Below are 15,534 nucleotides of genomic sequence, written 5' to 3'. Positions count from 1 at the left end.
GCTGGGCTGGGCTGGGCTGGGCTGGGCTGGGCTGGGCTGGGCTGGGCTGGGCTGGGCTGGGCTGGGCTGGGCTGGGCTGGGCTGGGCTGGGCTGGGCTGGGCTGGGCTGGGCTGGGCTGGGCTGGGCTGGGCTGGGCTGGGCTGGGCTGGTGGAGCAGGGATTGCAGCTGGAGAGGGGAAATGCATTGTTCAGAGACCTTCTGTACTCCCAGGCTTGTCCTCCTGTGCTCAGTGGTGTGTTGGGGGCAGTGATCCATTAGGTCAGTGCTGTGCAGGGAGAGGAATTCCATGGAATTCCTTCACACACTGCAGACTCCCAGGCTCCTATGGAAATTCATTCTAATGGATCACCCTCTGTCCTGTGAGGGACTGAATTTAACTGATCCTAGATCCCCTCATTAGATTTAGGAGAAGAAATGAGCTTCCCTTGCTGATGCTCAAGCTGGACCACTTGTTCAGCACGAACAGGCAGTGCCAAATAATTCCCTTCACTTCTAAAATGTGAAGAGAACTCAGACTGCCAAACAGGTTCTGAAACCTGTGCCCTGCTGCTGCCTCCTGATGGATTATCATTGCCAAGTCATGGCACTGATTTAATTTGTATTGCTTGCTATCTTTGGCTCTGCTGTCCCCTTGAATTTGGAGAGAGAACACTGCCTGAAGAAATTAACTGTGAGAGTACTGCGCTAATGCTGAGAAAGTACTCCGTGTGCTGTGCTGCTGGAATCAAGTCTGACAGCTCCTGGAATTCTGGGGGGTATCTGAAGCATCTCGGGTGCTGCTGCTGTGCATGAGGTCAGGACTGAAATGCCTGGTGAAGGTGCTGCTCTGTTAGCCACAATTCACGGCTTGGAGTCTTTAATGGTTGTGGCTGACATGGGAATTGTTTCTTGTGAAAGGGAAGGCACAAATAAATATTAACCTCCAGTTAATGCCTTTTATAAATACAGACTATCTACATGGATTAACCCCCAAGAGAAAGCCCTTTCCCCCATCTTTTCAAGTGTTGTTAAAATGGGCAGCAACCAATACGTGATAGGATAAATATTCCTCAAGTTCTGGCCCTCACAGCAGAGATTGGACACAAATTGTGATCCACAAAGCTGGTGGTGGCACTGCTGTGGTCCCAGTAGGAGCTGAGAGTTGCTGGTCCCAGTTTTTGGGATGGGTGACCTCCTGGGATGCACTTGGCATGTGTGGGCTGTGCTTTGCACTGGGAGTACAGGGATGTGCACACCTGGTTTTAATTCAGAAACCAATTATTATTGACCAAAAACCAGGTAAATTCAAGCTCTGTACCAGAAAAAAAATTATACAACTTATCCAAAAGCTTGATTTTCCCACTGACTGGAGTTTTAATTGAAATATTGCACCGAGGAGGGAAAAATTGAGGCGAGCATGAGCCAAAGGAATGTGTGAAGCTCTCTTTGTCCCAGACTGCTGCTGGTGTTTCTTGCCAGTGAAATTTGTGTCATCTGCCTTGGAGCAGAGCTGGGGCTCCAGAGAAGGCGTGCAGGGATCAGGTGTCACCCAGCCAAAATCAAACGGGCCGTGCCTGCTCAAGGGACAGCAGCTGCTGGGAGGGAGGGCACCCTGTAAAGGGGCAGAGCTGGAGGGCACTGAAATAAGAATTTACTCAACACACGCTGCTTGCACGTGTCCACAGCTTCTCATCTGTCAAATGGCAATAGAACTCGTGTAATTTAATGTGCAAAGAGCAAAATGTGGCTGAAATCTTTGCGTGAGATCAGGCTCCAAAGATACATCACAGTTCTTGCAGAAGGATGTTAGAATGTGAAAGTAAATGTGGATAAATAGATTCATTTTTCATTTAAAAATCACAAAATTCCTCCAGAATTTTCACCAAAAACAACCACCACCACCACAAAACCCCCAACCAACCAACCAAAGAAAAACCAGAAAAACCAAACAAAAGCCTCCCTGCATGTTTTCGAACTTCAGAAAATCAGAGTTTTGACCTAGCAGCGTCATGCCTGAGTTGCAGGTTCCTCCTGCAGAAGCTGCCACTCTCAGCTGTGTGCACAGGAGGGGAAATAAGTTAAACATGATGTTGAACTATTGGAAAAAGGGGAATTCTGCTTGAATTCTTCCAAGGCTGTGAGTGCTCCAGTCTCCCTGCCTGGCCTGGCAGAGCTTCTGCAGCCAGATGTGAATCTGAGCGACTTGGTTGAACTTCTGGAGAAGCTGTAATGCATTTCCTGTGCTTAAAAATACCTGCTTTTAATTAATGGAATGGTTTTCTTACCATGTACTCTCAGTGCCAGCTACTCCTCTGCATTCATCTCCCATTTTGCTGGCCCTTAAACACGCGGGAAAGCCCTTTTGGAAAGGTCTGCCAAAGAATCTGGGCTGGCATCGTGTTCTTCCTTCAGGGGAGGATTTTAATTTTTTTATAGAATTTTTCTTTCCTAATTGCTTCATTTGCAATCCCTCTTCTGAGGGCACTGGAGAACCCAGAACATTTGAGGAAGAGAAAGGCTGTGGATCAACCTGAAGCATCGACAACCATTTGTTGCTGGAACAAATCCGTCATTAGATGGATCATCAGACTGCAGGAACAGTCATTAACCGAGGCTCAGGGGGGTGGTGCTGCCGTGGCTGGGACAGAAATAGTCCTTGCTCAGGCTGGAATCTCTCACTCTGGGTCAAGTGTTGGAGCTGGCTCTCGTTGCAGAGCTTCTCTCTTTTCCCAGAGCATCAGGCAGGTGCCCAGCATCCCCTCTCCAGGATAAAAATGTGCTGGGAATGCTGGAGAGCAGATGAGTGTTGGTTACTAATCCCTGGAGTGTTTGGAGTTAAAGGGGACAGGCTGGTGCCTCACTCCAGAGGGGAAGGGTTCCCAGGGCACAGAGAAATATTTCCTTTTTCATGTATAAAGGAGGTGGGAAAAGGTCTTTTCTCCAAGTGAGTTCCACTAAAGTTCAGTGAGGGTGAAGGTGAAGAATTTGTGTTGACAGTGGCAACAAAAATCCGCCTGGCAGCAGCACCAGCTTTTCCTTGCATAATGAATTGATTACCAAACGCTGCCCTGGCCCAGAGCAGCATGGACGAGTCTCTTGTGGATTAATTAGACAATTGCTGTGGGCATTCTGAGGGTTTGCAGTGCCCACTGTTGCTAAAGGATCACGCCAGACTGGGAGCTTTGACCCTCATTTGTACTTGTTGCTGCAATTAAATGAGGCTCTTGTGCAGCTGATGAAAGATTCCACGGGAGATCTCACTCATTAATGCATGGAACAAACCTTCGTGACAATCTCCAAAGGGCTGCTCAGCCCTTCCCCCAGAGGAGGGAGGTGGATTTTGTGAAGGTTCACATTCTCCTGGTTAAAATTCAGGAGCGATGCTGGAGGGGGTTTGATTCCCAGGTGCTCTTGGGAAGCAGGTGAAATGTAATTTTTGGAATTATGAGGTAGCCAGTCATGCTTCTGACTATGTGGTGACGAGGTAGAAATCATGGCAAGATGTGGCTGAAGTGCTCAGGTTCAGGTTTCCCCAGAGGAGGGAGAAAAGGGATGTGCCCCTGAGGCAGAGAAGAAGCAAAGCTACCCAAGCTGCTTTTGAAATATTGGCATTTTGTTTGAACTGTAGATTTTTGCTCCTTGGACTTGAAAGGACAACAACAAACCACATTTATTTGAGCTTCTCTTTTTCAGTGGGTGTTTGTGGAAGGCATTCTGTTTGTGTGCGTGCACCTGGCGCATGGATACCAAGGTGACAGATTCTCCAGAAATCCATCTGAAGAGCTGTCAGGCTGTTAACTTACAGAATGAGCAGAGCAAAAAGGACAGTACAGAAATTAAATATAGCACTTGAGCACTTAAACTGCTGTCATTTGACTGAAATGTTTCCTTCCCCCTTGTTCCTGCTGTTATAAATCTTCCTTTTCAGACACATTATCTCTGTCCTAGATGGAAGTTTCTGATGTTCAGAGTTCCTGTGAAGTTTATTTTCAAACAAAAACCGAGGCAGCCCATGCAAGAGTAACTATTTTGATTTGGGTTGACAAATATTTTCTAACCTGAAGCTAATATTTTTAAAGTTTACGCTGTTGAACAATGAAAACTAAAGCTGTGTCAGGTTGATTTAGAGATGTTTTTGTGGTTTTGGTTTTTTTTTTGAGAGAGAGCCCGCTCGAAATTCACACAACTGAATTTTAGTCACTGCCTTAGAGGATTTTAATTTTATAACCCTTTTTTTCACGTGGAAATAGGGCCTCACACAGGAGCAGCCAACGAAATTCAGAGGATCCTGACGGAGGATCTGTCACAACATTTTTCCTGATTCGATTTCGTCACCAGAATTGTGCAAGCCGTGTCCTGTGGCTGCTGCTCCGAGTGTCTTACCCTTGGCAGAGCTCACTTGGTGTGTGGATGCCTGAGAATTCTCCCGGCAGCGCCTTTGTCCCGGTGTGAAATCTGTTCTGCAGTGTCGCTGTCCTTGTGTGGTGTCTCTGTCGGTTCCTGCACCTCAGACCCTCCATCCCCCACGGGCATTTTGGAAGCAGCATCACCCCACGAGAACTCTTTTAAATCAGCTTTCACCCGCGTGAAACTGAGCTAAAAGCCCGACCAGTTCTGGTGCCACCTGCTGCTGCTGCTTTTTTCCTCAATCCCCCTCCTCCTCCGGCTTCTCTGTGAGCAGTCAATGGGGACAAAAAAAAAAAAAAAAACCAAAAAAAAAACAAAAAACCAAACCACACATAAAAAAGAGAAATTATTGTGTAAGAAGGCTGAAAGCCCAGGCTCGCTCGCTGCCTCCTCTCGGGGTGGGCTGGCTGAGCAGGAAGGTGGGACAAAAGGGACAACCCTGCCCAATTGGCTCCTCCGGGAGGCTCTTCCCCCTCCTTCCCCCTTTTCCATTCGGTGGATTGGTAGCAGCAGCATATTCGGTAACACAAACCCTGTCTCTCGGGATTAGGAGCGCGGTTACACTTGCGACAGCTGCCCGCGCGTCTCACCCGCTACACAAACAGAACATGCTGCTCCTGCTACTCTTTTTCCTGATTTTTATCGAGCATTGTTCCCCCCCTCCCTCTGTTTCTCTCTCTGCCCTCCCCACAGCTCCACGCCGCTCCACTCCATGCTTGCCTCGTCTCTCGAGAAGAACCACGGCCGAGTTTTCCTAGAGCAGCCCCAGGAGACTTTTCCTTTCCTGAGCCAACAGAAGGCAAAGGGGGGCTGGGGAGGGGAGCTGAAACCCGGCCAAGCCATTGCTTGGGGTCAGTGCTAAACCTGCTTGGAGAGAGACCGGGCAGGGGAGGGACTTTTTGTAGAGGAGAGAAGGAGGAAAGAAACTTGAAACTGGCTTCCCTTGTGGCATGTCTGTGTCCTGGACATCCCCTCCCCACCCCGCTGGTTGTTAAATGAGAGCACGTGAAGAACATGAGGTTTCCTGCTTGAGAGGGAGCGCAGTGCTGGAGAGAGAGCGAGGAGGGAGGAGGAAGGCGAGTTGTGGCTTTGTGGTGTGGTTTACACCGAGATCAGAGCTAGAGTGCCTGGGGGGTGGGAGCAGAAGGAGAAAGGGCGTCTGATGCCAGCTGCCAATATGACAGAAACCCTGCAGCTCCCGGCGCTGCGAGTCCCCGAGCAGCAGGTGCTGGAGGGCGGCTGCGCCTGGTCCAGCTCGTCCACCCCGACCCTGCGCAGGAAGCGCTTCAAGATGAGGCGGATGAAGAACGTGCAGGAGCAGAGCCTGGAGGCCGTCAGGTACCAGGATTCTCCTTCCTCCAGCAAGGAATACCTGCAGCTCCCATCCATTGAGATCACCCCCTCCAGTGACGAGGACACCCCCTGGTCCAACTGCTCCACTCCCAGTGCCTCCCCGCGCCGCAAGCGCTTCCTCCTTCGGAAGTGGCTGCGCGTCCGAGAGAAGAAGGAGTACAGTGAGAGCAGGTAGGTTTTCTGGCCGCTCCCCTTCCCTGCTCACAAGGTGATGCTGTCCAAAATAGGCAGGAAGGGTCTGCTGTTCCCCTGGATGTGCTTCTCCCTGGAGTTTGGCCTCGCCTGTTGGCTGGAATGTGTCATGGTGTTGGTTGGATGTGCTGGTGCCAGAGCAAATGGCCCGATGTTCTCTGGGAACAGCAGGGCAAGGGTCTGTCCTTGCTCATGGTCCTCCAGGCGACACAGAGCCCGTGGGTGAGAAGATTTAACTTCACTAAGGTGCCCTGAGGAGAGCCTGAGAGAGAGGAGTGACCTCTCTGCTGGCATTACCTGTACAGGAGTGATGATGCCAAACCTTTGCCAGTGCTTTTAGGTGATGCTCATTCCCACCACTGAGACTTCCCTTGATATCCTTAGTTCAGTACTGGGACAAAGAGAAGAGAAGACAAGAGAGAGAAACCAAGTAGCCCAGAGGGTCTGTGTGTCAAGGTGTCTGGGCTCGGTCCTTGTCAGCTTTCCAGACCTGAAAGTCACACAGTCCTTTGGCTGAAAAGGGCACAAATCATTCCCAAAGACCTCCAAGAGCCTGTCAACACGGGGAATGAATGCCCAGGCATTGTATTGTGTGGCCACACGGAGATAACGCTGCACCTTATGTAACCCTCTGCAGGGCACACCGCATGCAGTGGAATTAACCCTTCCTTTAACAGGGCACGGGAACAATCTGCCTTTCCTGAAGGCCCCAAATACACAAGACACTTTTTAAGGATTTCTCCAAGAAATTACTACTCTATAAATCCTTAGGCTGGCTTAATGTGGGCCAAGTTTCCTTCCACTGTTTGCAGCTCCTGTGCAGCTGATCTGTGGGGTTATGTTTAAAGGATGTGCTGCACTTCCAGAAAAAGAGAAACCTTTAGCATTTCTGCACCCACCAAACCACACTGACTCACTGCCTGCTGTGGTCCTTGAGTGTTTACAGGGCAGAGCTTTTAATACCCACTCTGATTATGTGATAATTCTTCTTGCATCAGGTCCCTTAACAAGGTCAGTCTGTCAGCTTATTAATTTTTAAAGAACTTTCATCAATGAATGCATGCCATTGAGGAGCTGGTAATTCCTCTCAGCAAGTTAACATTGCAAAATGTCTCTTGGCTGAGAAATATTTCTGATTTTTACATAACTGTGGTGGTACAGGTAGGGATTCAGGCACAGCATACAAAATGGGAAAGATAATGCATGAGGTACGTGCTGAAGTGTCAGAATCTTGAAGTTAAGGTCTGAAGTTCAGAGGATGAAGGATCCAATCCTTCAGCTGAAGGACTTAGTTTGGATTTATTGATGGTGGATGTGTTTCAGGCAGGCCAAGACACGTTTCTTTTGGTGTGAAGGCAGAAGAAAGAACCAAGTTTCCTTGTACACATGTTATTTACACAGTCATGCTGACAACTTTCTGCTTATTCATCTCCAGGAGATTTCCTGGTGATGTTTTCAAAGCAGTGACAGGGAAAAAAGGTGAAGTGGTGGATGGATCAGGTGACATTAGCATACCAAAGCCACCTCCTCTCTTCATGTGCAGCAGGCTCCAGATCTACCCCTTCTGCCATGGGAAACACGGAGTTTCCAAATGGAATTTTTCCCTTCCTAGCCCAGATGGAAAAGCCCGGTTGCTGGGCACTGTGCTGAGCCTGTGGGCTGGCAGAGTGCAGAGATCATCCCTGGGCTTTCACACCTCAGCAGAAAACAGCACAGAGGAAGCAGAATCTGTGGGGAGTTGGCCATGGAAAGGATGATAAACCCTGAGGGGTTTTGTGGCAATAATTTGAAAGAGACGAGGGGTAAACTTCGCTGTGCCCCGAGTGAAATCTAACCTTTTTAGGGCAAGAAGCTGTTTTGCTATAAAACAGAGATTGCCTGTTTGCTTCTCCTGCTTTAGATTGGTCACGGAGAGCACCTGCTCTGTCCTGCTGCTGCTCTCTTGTGCCACTGCTGTTCGTGACAGATGCTACCAATGTCACTTCTGTGCCATGCATTTGTTCAGGGGCAGCAGGGACAACTGTGCTGAAGGCTGAAGGGTTTTGTGCAGCAGTTCATCCACCAAGCCCTGGCTCGGGGTTCCGACTGTGACGGTGCTTGGCCTGTTCAGGTGTCACAGGGATTCCCAACGTGTGCTATCCTGTCCTAGGAGTGCAGGTATCTTATGAGAGAGGATATTCAGATTCCCAACTTCCAGCTGGTGAAGGGAGCAGCCATCAGGCTGTGGCTCCCACTGGGGAAATAAAAATAAACACAGTTTGCTCCCCGTTGCTCCGTTGTCACTGTTATCTGCAGGGATGGCTCGAAGAACGACATGGAATTCAAGTCCAGGATAAGTGGCATTATTTAATTAATTATCACCTCGTTTATATAACTTGGTTCGCAATAGAGAAATGACATTATTGGGTGCTTGACCTCCCAGAGTGATTGGCTGAATGCTACGACGCCTGTTTCAAAGTATTTTCTTCAGTGTGGAGAACAAGACCGTGCATAACAAGCTTGCACCTGTGAGATAAAGTCTTGGTTTACAAAAACCCTCTACTACTGTTTACAGCTAGCTTTCGTGAGAAAGGAGACTGACAAGCAGCTGTAAAATACAGGAAAATTTCTCTGCCAGCCTTTTCAGCACCTACACTCCATTTCTCTGGCTGAGTTGCTACCAAGCTGCTGGAATTTCATTTTTGGAGCCTGGTGACTTTTATCCCCGTTCTGTGGCCAGGTACCTGTTCGGTGGCAGGGTTTTCCCAGGAAAGCTGGCAGCTGAGAGAGAGCAGGCTGTGCTCCGGCTGAGCTGCTCCTCGCTCTGCTCACATGGCCCCGAGCAAGAGCAATAGCTCTGTGACCATTAGCATACAGCGAGCATCCAAGTGAATAAACAAACTCTTTCAGCGCTCCAAACGCTGTCTGTAATGCTCCAGGTCTGCTTTTCTCCTCCGGAAACTCCAACGTGCTGGTTAGTTTTTAACAGCCTGGATAACTGCGAGGTGTGTTGACCTCCTGGTTCTCTAAAAGCTGCTGGAGCAGGAGGGAGGCTGTTCCTTTCCTTCCACTGAACCCCAGGGACGGCTGGGAGAGCCTTTCCTGCCCCTGACACAGCTTTGTTCAAGGTGAGAGAGCAGGAAGGCAATTCCTGGGGGTAGGACTGTCCCTGGAACGTGTCCTTGCTCAGAAGAATGATGATCCAAACCTCAAGGCTGCTGTGCAGATGATAAATAGAATGATTTTCATAAGGGGCGCAGACAACTTCTCCTGTGCCCTCACCCGTCCTTTGCCAGCCAGGCGATGAAGTTATTTACCTGCACACAGCTTTCTAAACCACGAACCCTGCACAGATGCACAATTTTTTTATTAGGACACGCGCCAGCCAGGCGATGAAGTTATTTACCTGCACACGGCTTTCTAAACCACGAACCCCGCACAGATGCACAATTTTTTTATTAGGACACGATGATGTTTCTTTCTTCAGAGGCAATCTGGTGGCATTCTGCTGTGCCTGCAGTCTGCGTCCATTATTGATGTGGGCATAAGGGAGTTGATCAGCTTTAATTTATTATTTACCTCTCCAAGCCACCCTTGCTTGTAATTTCAGGACCTGCATGAGATTTTTTGGGCAAGAACTTCTGAGTAGATCATTCAGGCTTAAATTTAAGGACAGCTTTCCCTTTGGCCTAAGATCGGGATTGGTTAAGGATGAAATGTTGGTGCTTCAAAAGATGCAAAACTTTGGATCAGTGGGGAGCAGCTTTTGACATTTCTATAGATGAATTTACTCAGGTTGGTTTTCTGCTGGAAACTCTGACACTCGCTGTGGGCTCACCCAAAAGGAAAGACTTGTCTGAGTCCTAAAATGCCTCTAACACATTAAAAATGAAGGGTATTATTAGATGAATTCCATCCCAGCTCAGAAGAGTGTCTGTGCTGAGGAGCTGGAGGTTTCTTGAGCTGCCAGCCATGCAACTGTGGAGGTTTTTCAGATGAAATCCTGATAACTTATCTCGTAGTGTGGGACAAATGAGGGGAGAGTCTCCAGCATTGCTCAGCACTGGGCTCTGAGGCTGCTTCCCTTCACATTCTGTGGTGGAAAGAGGTAAAAATTCTATTTTTTTTTCCTTAAAAACCTTTCTCTTGGTCACTCCAGTGAGATACATCAGTTAACTGTGAACTGCTGATTTGTTGGAACTTGAGCTAAAAATCATTTACAAATAGGTGACCTAGATATTTTGAATTGGCTTATAAAGGTAAACGAGCCTTTAATTTCAAGTAGTCCATAATGCTTTTGCTTTCCTTAATTAAATTGAAATCCACTCTAAATATTTCTGGGAATAAATTAATGGTCATTCCCCTTTTTCTGACTCCACCACGTGTGAAAAATATTGTGGCATTTTCTAGAGGAAAAAAAACCTGAGTGATGTGATTCCCCCCCCAAAGAAACTGCTGACTGTGAAAAGTAAAAAACCAAAAAGCTGCAAGATTAAAGGCTACAGAGCCGCTCCTGTCATGGAAAAGCGATCTGAGCCTTTAGGTAATACCATGGAGGTGTTTCCTGGTGAAAGGGAGCTGCTCCAGCCCTGTGCTGGGGTGGTGGGAGAGCTCTGGGCAGCCCTGGTGGGGTGAGGTTTTGGGCATTCCGAGAATGATGCCGCTCTGAGTTTTGCAGTTCTCAGTTTTTCAGGCTTTGCTGAACTTCCACGTTCCAGTGGTGGCTCTGGGGGGAGGAAGTGGGGCTGCTCCTCTCTCGCCAGCGCAGCAAGCTGCTGCAAGAACTGGGAAGTGCTTGTGTACTGGGCTTGCTCATTTCTGCTAAAATTCTCATTAAAATCTTATTTGTGGGAGGAACTGATGGCTCCACTGGGATTTCATCATGGAAGAGGCAAATGCATTTTCTTCCCCCCCCGTGTTCTGCTTGTAGCTGGAGCTGGTTAATTGAGGTTTTTGGGAAGAGAAATATCACATGGGGAAAGCTGTGCATCTCTGAGGGAAGCAGCTGCTGTTCTCTGCTTTTGGTGGCTTTGGAAAACCCATGAGCACAAACTTCCCTTTATGTGGTGTCTCTTGTAGTCTGAAATGTGAGACCACCCCAGCGATGGCTTGGTAGCAACTCAGTATTAATGTAACTTCTTGCTTTTTGAGCCTGCATGTTCAAATGAGGCCTAAAGTGCTCCCAAAAAAGTGATTTTTTCCCTGTCTCCTGGGAGTGCTGATGTGCTGTTTGCTGCGACTTCGATCTTCTGCCACTTGTTTATGGTAACCTGTGCCGAGTGACTGTGAATTCCACCAGCCCGGGTATTTTTGTTGGCTGAATCTCACTGCCTTTGTGCAGTAGTTTGTGGTTTTCTTTTAAAATATTTGCCTTTCAGTATTTGTGTGATTTAGGGTGACCGGTCACCCGAGAGTATCAAAACTGACTGATTTACAAACAGCCTGGGACTGAAATGCTGTTGATCTTATCTGGTCAGCAAATATTTGCCGAGATCTGTGCCCTGCACTGTGCCTGCCGATGGAATTTAACAATTAATTCCCATGTTCCTTATCACAGTGGTTTTCCACGGATTCTGCTTCCCATTCAAGGCATCTGTTGCTTGGTAAATAAGATGTTGGTGAAAGGGCCTGTCCGGACTGCTGGGGAGGTTGGTGTTGATGCTCTCCTTTGTGAAATTAATGCGGTGTGAGAGGAGAGGACTCGGCCGTCCTGCCCCTTTTAACCCTTCCCAAGTGCAAGAGAAATATTTAAATATTTAAGGCACAGCAGCATCTTCAAATCTCCTGACTCAAACAAAGTGTGTGTGATCAGAACACCTGGGTGTAGTCAGTAGAAAAATGGGGGTTTTTTTGTACTTGGGTTACCTGGGTAAACCGCTCCGTGGAGGAGTGCTGGAAGCAGAATCTTCCAAGATTTAATTGTTAAAAGGCCTGGTTAATCTGTGTTTAAGGTTTTTCTTCACTTTCTAAAGTAATAAGTAATGGGTTTGCATGAGAACCAAGGAAAAACCACAGGGCATAAACCTGGAAGTATTTTTATGGGCTTAGAAGTTGTAAGAATGAGAGGGACATCCTGGGCTTGTGCACCCAAAGATTTAAGCCTTGTCCAAATTGAAGTTTATCACTGCTGAGCTTTGGAATGAGATAAGCTTGTTTTGCTGATTTCCTGAGAGTTTTATGCAGCTTTTGGCCTTCTCTGTGGATACAAAACTGTCTGAAAACTCCTTTCCATGTTATTCCTCAGCACAAATCACACCTTTCTTATTCTTACTTCACAGCACAGCTGAATTGTCATTATACCGTTCCAAAGGAACACTTAATAGCAGGTTATCCTAAAATGGACTGAAAGTCATCATTAAACAACGGGCTCTGCATTTCAACCACTCTGAGCATTTCAGTGAATTTAATAACTTTGCTCCCCCATAACCAGAAGGCTGAAATTATTTTATTTTATTTTGTGTGAAAAGCTCACAAAGTTTTGTGCAAAGCACTCTTGCAGTGAACAGCTCATGCTGGAGAGGCAAGTGGGTAAAAAGTGGTTTCTCCGAGTTTTTAATTGCTCATAATCTTGAGCTAAGGTGTTGTATTTCAATGAGCTGCAATACCTGGGTTCTGTTAAATTTTAAACCTTCATTTGAAATGTGAACTTTAATAGGTGGATGAGCAGGAAGAGGTCTAAGGTTCATCCTGGCTGTCCCACAGGGAATTTTCACATGGTATTCCCAGCATTGCTGGGCTGGGATAGACTGGGAATTCTCCTTGGGTAAGTCTGGTTACATCTGCTCCATCTGAATTGAGGTGGCAGAGTGTGGTGGGAGGGTTTTCTATGCAGAAGCAAGAAATTCTAGAAATAGAAATCCAGTGCTTCCTCTTATCAAAAGGGGGAAATTCCTTGGACAGAGGAGGGTAAATGTGGTTCCCTCTGTGCTCTTTCCCAGTTCACTGGGCCATAATTAAGCTCAGAAGTGCAAGAAAAATGTTTCTTTGCTTTCGGGAATGTATCGTTCTTACCCAGCTGTTGATTTACAGCTTGGAGCCAATCCAGAACTCTTATTCCCTTATTGCAGGAGTTTTGTGCTTTCCTGTACCCAGCCTCAGAGGCTGATTTCTGTATTGGTTTTCCGAGGATTTTTATAACTATTGATCACTAATTAGCTTTTTCTGAAAGCTTCAGCCTACTCTCCTCTCTCTCAGAACAGTGACAGTGTTCTGTCTCATGCTCTGAATGGGCAGAAATAGGGGACAATGCCAGGTGATGTCTCCCAAATGCTAAATGTGTCCCCAGGACAGGTGCTGTGTTCTCAGAAAGGTCATAGGAGCCCTTAAAGGCCTCAGAGAAGCAGCTGGTCAAAATAAAGGTAGTTGAGAAAAATGTTGAATGAAATTAAGATTCGTTGGCTTTTTATTCTTTGCAGAAAACTGCAAATTCTTTGGCAAAAACTCTTATCAGAAGGCGGAAGAGAAAACCTGTCCCTTTATCTTTTTTTTAATTACCAAGTACACTTCATGGAAATGTGCTATTTGCAGTTCTGGTACTGTTTTCCCCAAAATAGGTGTTACTGGATAAGAATTGTTGCTCTTTAGAACGAAAAGATGTCATTTGGTGGGGTTTTTTGTCTCATATTTATGTTTCTGTGCCTCTGGACAACGTGCTGTGCAGGTGTGTGTTCAGTGCAGCAGAAGCTGTGACTGCAGGTGTGTGACACAGACCTGAACTAGTTTTATTTAACAATTTAGATCCTACCAACAGAGAAATTTATCCCAGTCTGAGTTCCCAGACAAGTTTGTGCTGCTGGTTTACCAGGATTTCAGAGCCAGCGGTACCCAGGCAGAGCAGATTCAATCTCGCCCAGGAACACCTCCAGCCTCACCTGGAGGCAGAATCAGCTCTACCAGTGCTCAGCAGGAGAGCTCTTGCAAGGAAACGAAGCTGTAGCAGGAATCCTGAGGAGCCCCTGGAGCTGCCAGAGGGGAGTGAGGCGAACCCCAGGGTGAATTTGCAGGGAATGCAATGATCGCCCACGAAACACCCATTTCAGGGGGGAGAGTGACATCTTGTGGGCTCCGCTCGCAAGTCTCACCAGAAATTCTCCACTGGCCACTTCAAAAGTTGGTTTTAACTTCTCTTCTCTACGTCTACCTGGCACTGGGGCGGGTACAAACACCCAGCAGTTTGGTGTTGGAATGTTTGACTGTAAGAAACGATGAGAGGCTGTCCAGGTGATGTGCAAGGTCACTTGTTCCTTCTGGAAAGCTCTCAGGAGCGTGTCACTGAGATGAAGAGACTCCAAACCCTCGTGCCAGCTGTGAATCAGATACAAACTTAAAGCCTCCCGTTGTTTTCTCTTTTCAACCCCCAAATGTGGAGTGTGAACCTTGTGTTTTCCTCGATCTGGATTTAAAGCTGAGCGTCCCACAGGTCACAAAGATCTGTTTTCTGTGATCTGGATTTAAAGCTGAGTGTTCCACAGGTCACAAAGTTCTGTTTTCTGTGATCTGGATTAAAGCTGAGTGTTCCACAGGTCACAAAGATCTGTTTTCTGTGATCTGGATTAAAGCTGAGCGTTCCACAGGTCACAAGGATCTGTTTTCTGTGATCTGGATTAAAGCTGAGCGTTCCACAGGTCACAAGGATCTGTTTTCTGTGATCTGGATTAAATAAGATGAGTGTTCCACAGGTCACAAAGATCTGTTTTCTGTGATCTGGATTAAAGCTGAGTGTTCCAGAGGAGGTTCCCCAGCTCTGTCCATGTTTTCCTCCATCTGGATTTAAAGCTGAGTGTTCCCAGGAGGTTCCCCAGCTCTAACTGTCCCTGTCTCGTGTTGCAGCAGCCAGCAGAGCAGCCAGCAGAGCAGCCAGCAGAGCAGCCACGACGATGACTCTGCCCGGTTCCTGAGCCCCTTCATGCGTGAGGACAGGTGAGTCTGTACCTGGGCTATGCTGGGACCACTCACTGGAATGGCACCTGCTGAGCTGGTCGAGGCCCTGATTTATTTTCTTTGTGTTTCTCAGAGCTGTTTAACAGGAAATGTGATTTAAATTGGTCATACTGATGTCTAAAAAGCTGCATTTTCCATCACCTTTCAAGTGGGACAATGCACCCAGCCCCTGAAGTTGCCTGAGTTTTCTTTTGAGGCTCATTCCCCAAACTCCAGCTGCTGTAGCAGCTTCATCAGACTTGCTGTGTGTTGGTGATTAGCACCTCTGATCCTTCAAAACACACAGCTGGAGTTTCCTGTGTGGCTCCTGCCCTCAGCAAAGACACCACTGAGCTTGGTTTTATTCACTTCTGAAGTGGTGTGACCATCCTGGAGTCTAAGAAGGTGTGTGCAGCAGCTGGGTGAGAGCTGCTGTGAAGTTCCAGAAGGAGCTTTCATTGGGGTTGGTTAATGACTGCTTCAGATTGCAGCACTGGCACAAAAGCTGTTGAAAACCTATTTTTGTTGTTTATTCTGGTGCATGATTTATGAATGTTGCTTTGCTCAGAGCCACATGATGAGGAGTTTTGCTGTATCTTGTAGGTCAACTTTTGAGCCTGAAACTGCTGAGTTTTCTTGTACTGGGCATGAACTGTGAGTCCTGAGTTGTCACTGCCTTTGTATCCTGGGGCAGATCCTGCAG

The 15,534-nt window shown here is 47.4% G+C and overlaps 1 protein-coding gene across 1 annotated transcript in view; it reads left to right on the top strand.

The window, feature by feature from the left end:
* Positions 1-5,024: 5,024 nt before the first annotated feature.
* Positions 5,025-15,534, top strand: part of GRAMD1B (GRAM domain containing 1B) — an 82,634-nt gene continuing 72,124 nt past the window's right edge. Inside the window, exons 1-2 of the mRNA XM_017738359.1 lie at positions 5,025-5,912; positions 14,742-14,831. Of these exons, the coding sequence (XP_017593848.1) occupies positions 5,551-5,912; positions 14,742-14,831 (452 nt within the window). The 5' untranslated portion in view covers positions 5,025-5,550. The remainder of the gene's footprint in view (positions 5,913-14,741; positions 14,832-15,534) is intronic.

This window comes from Corvus brachyrhynchos, unplaced genomic scaffold (genome assembly GCF_000691975.1).
Source record: "Corvus brachyrhynchos isolate BGI_N302 unplaced genomic scaffold, ASM69197v1 scaffold46, whole genome shotgun sequence".
NCBI classification, from domain to species: Eukaryota; Metazoa; Chordata; class Aves; order Passeriformes; family Corvidae; genus Corvus; species Corvus brachyrhynchos.
The sequence above is the reverse complement of the archived record's forward strand: the minus strand, read 5'-3'. Positions and strand labels throughout refer to the sequence as shown.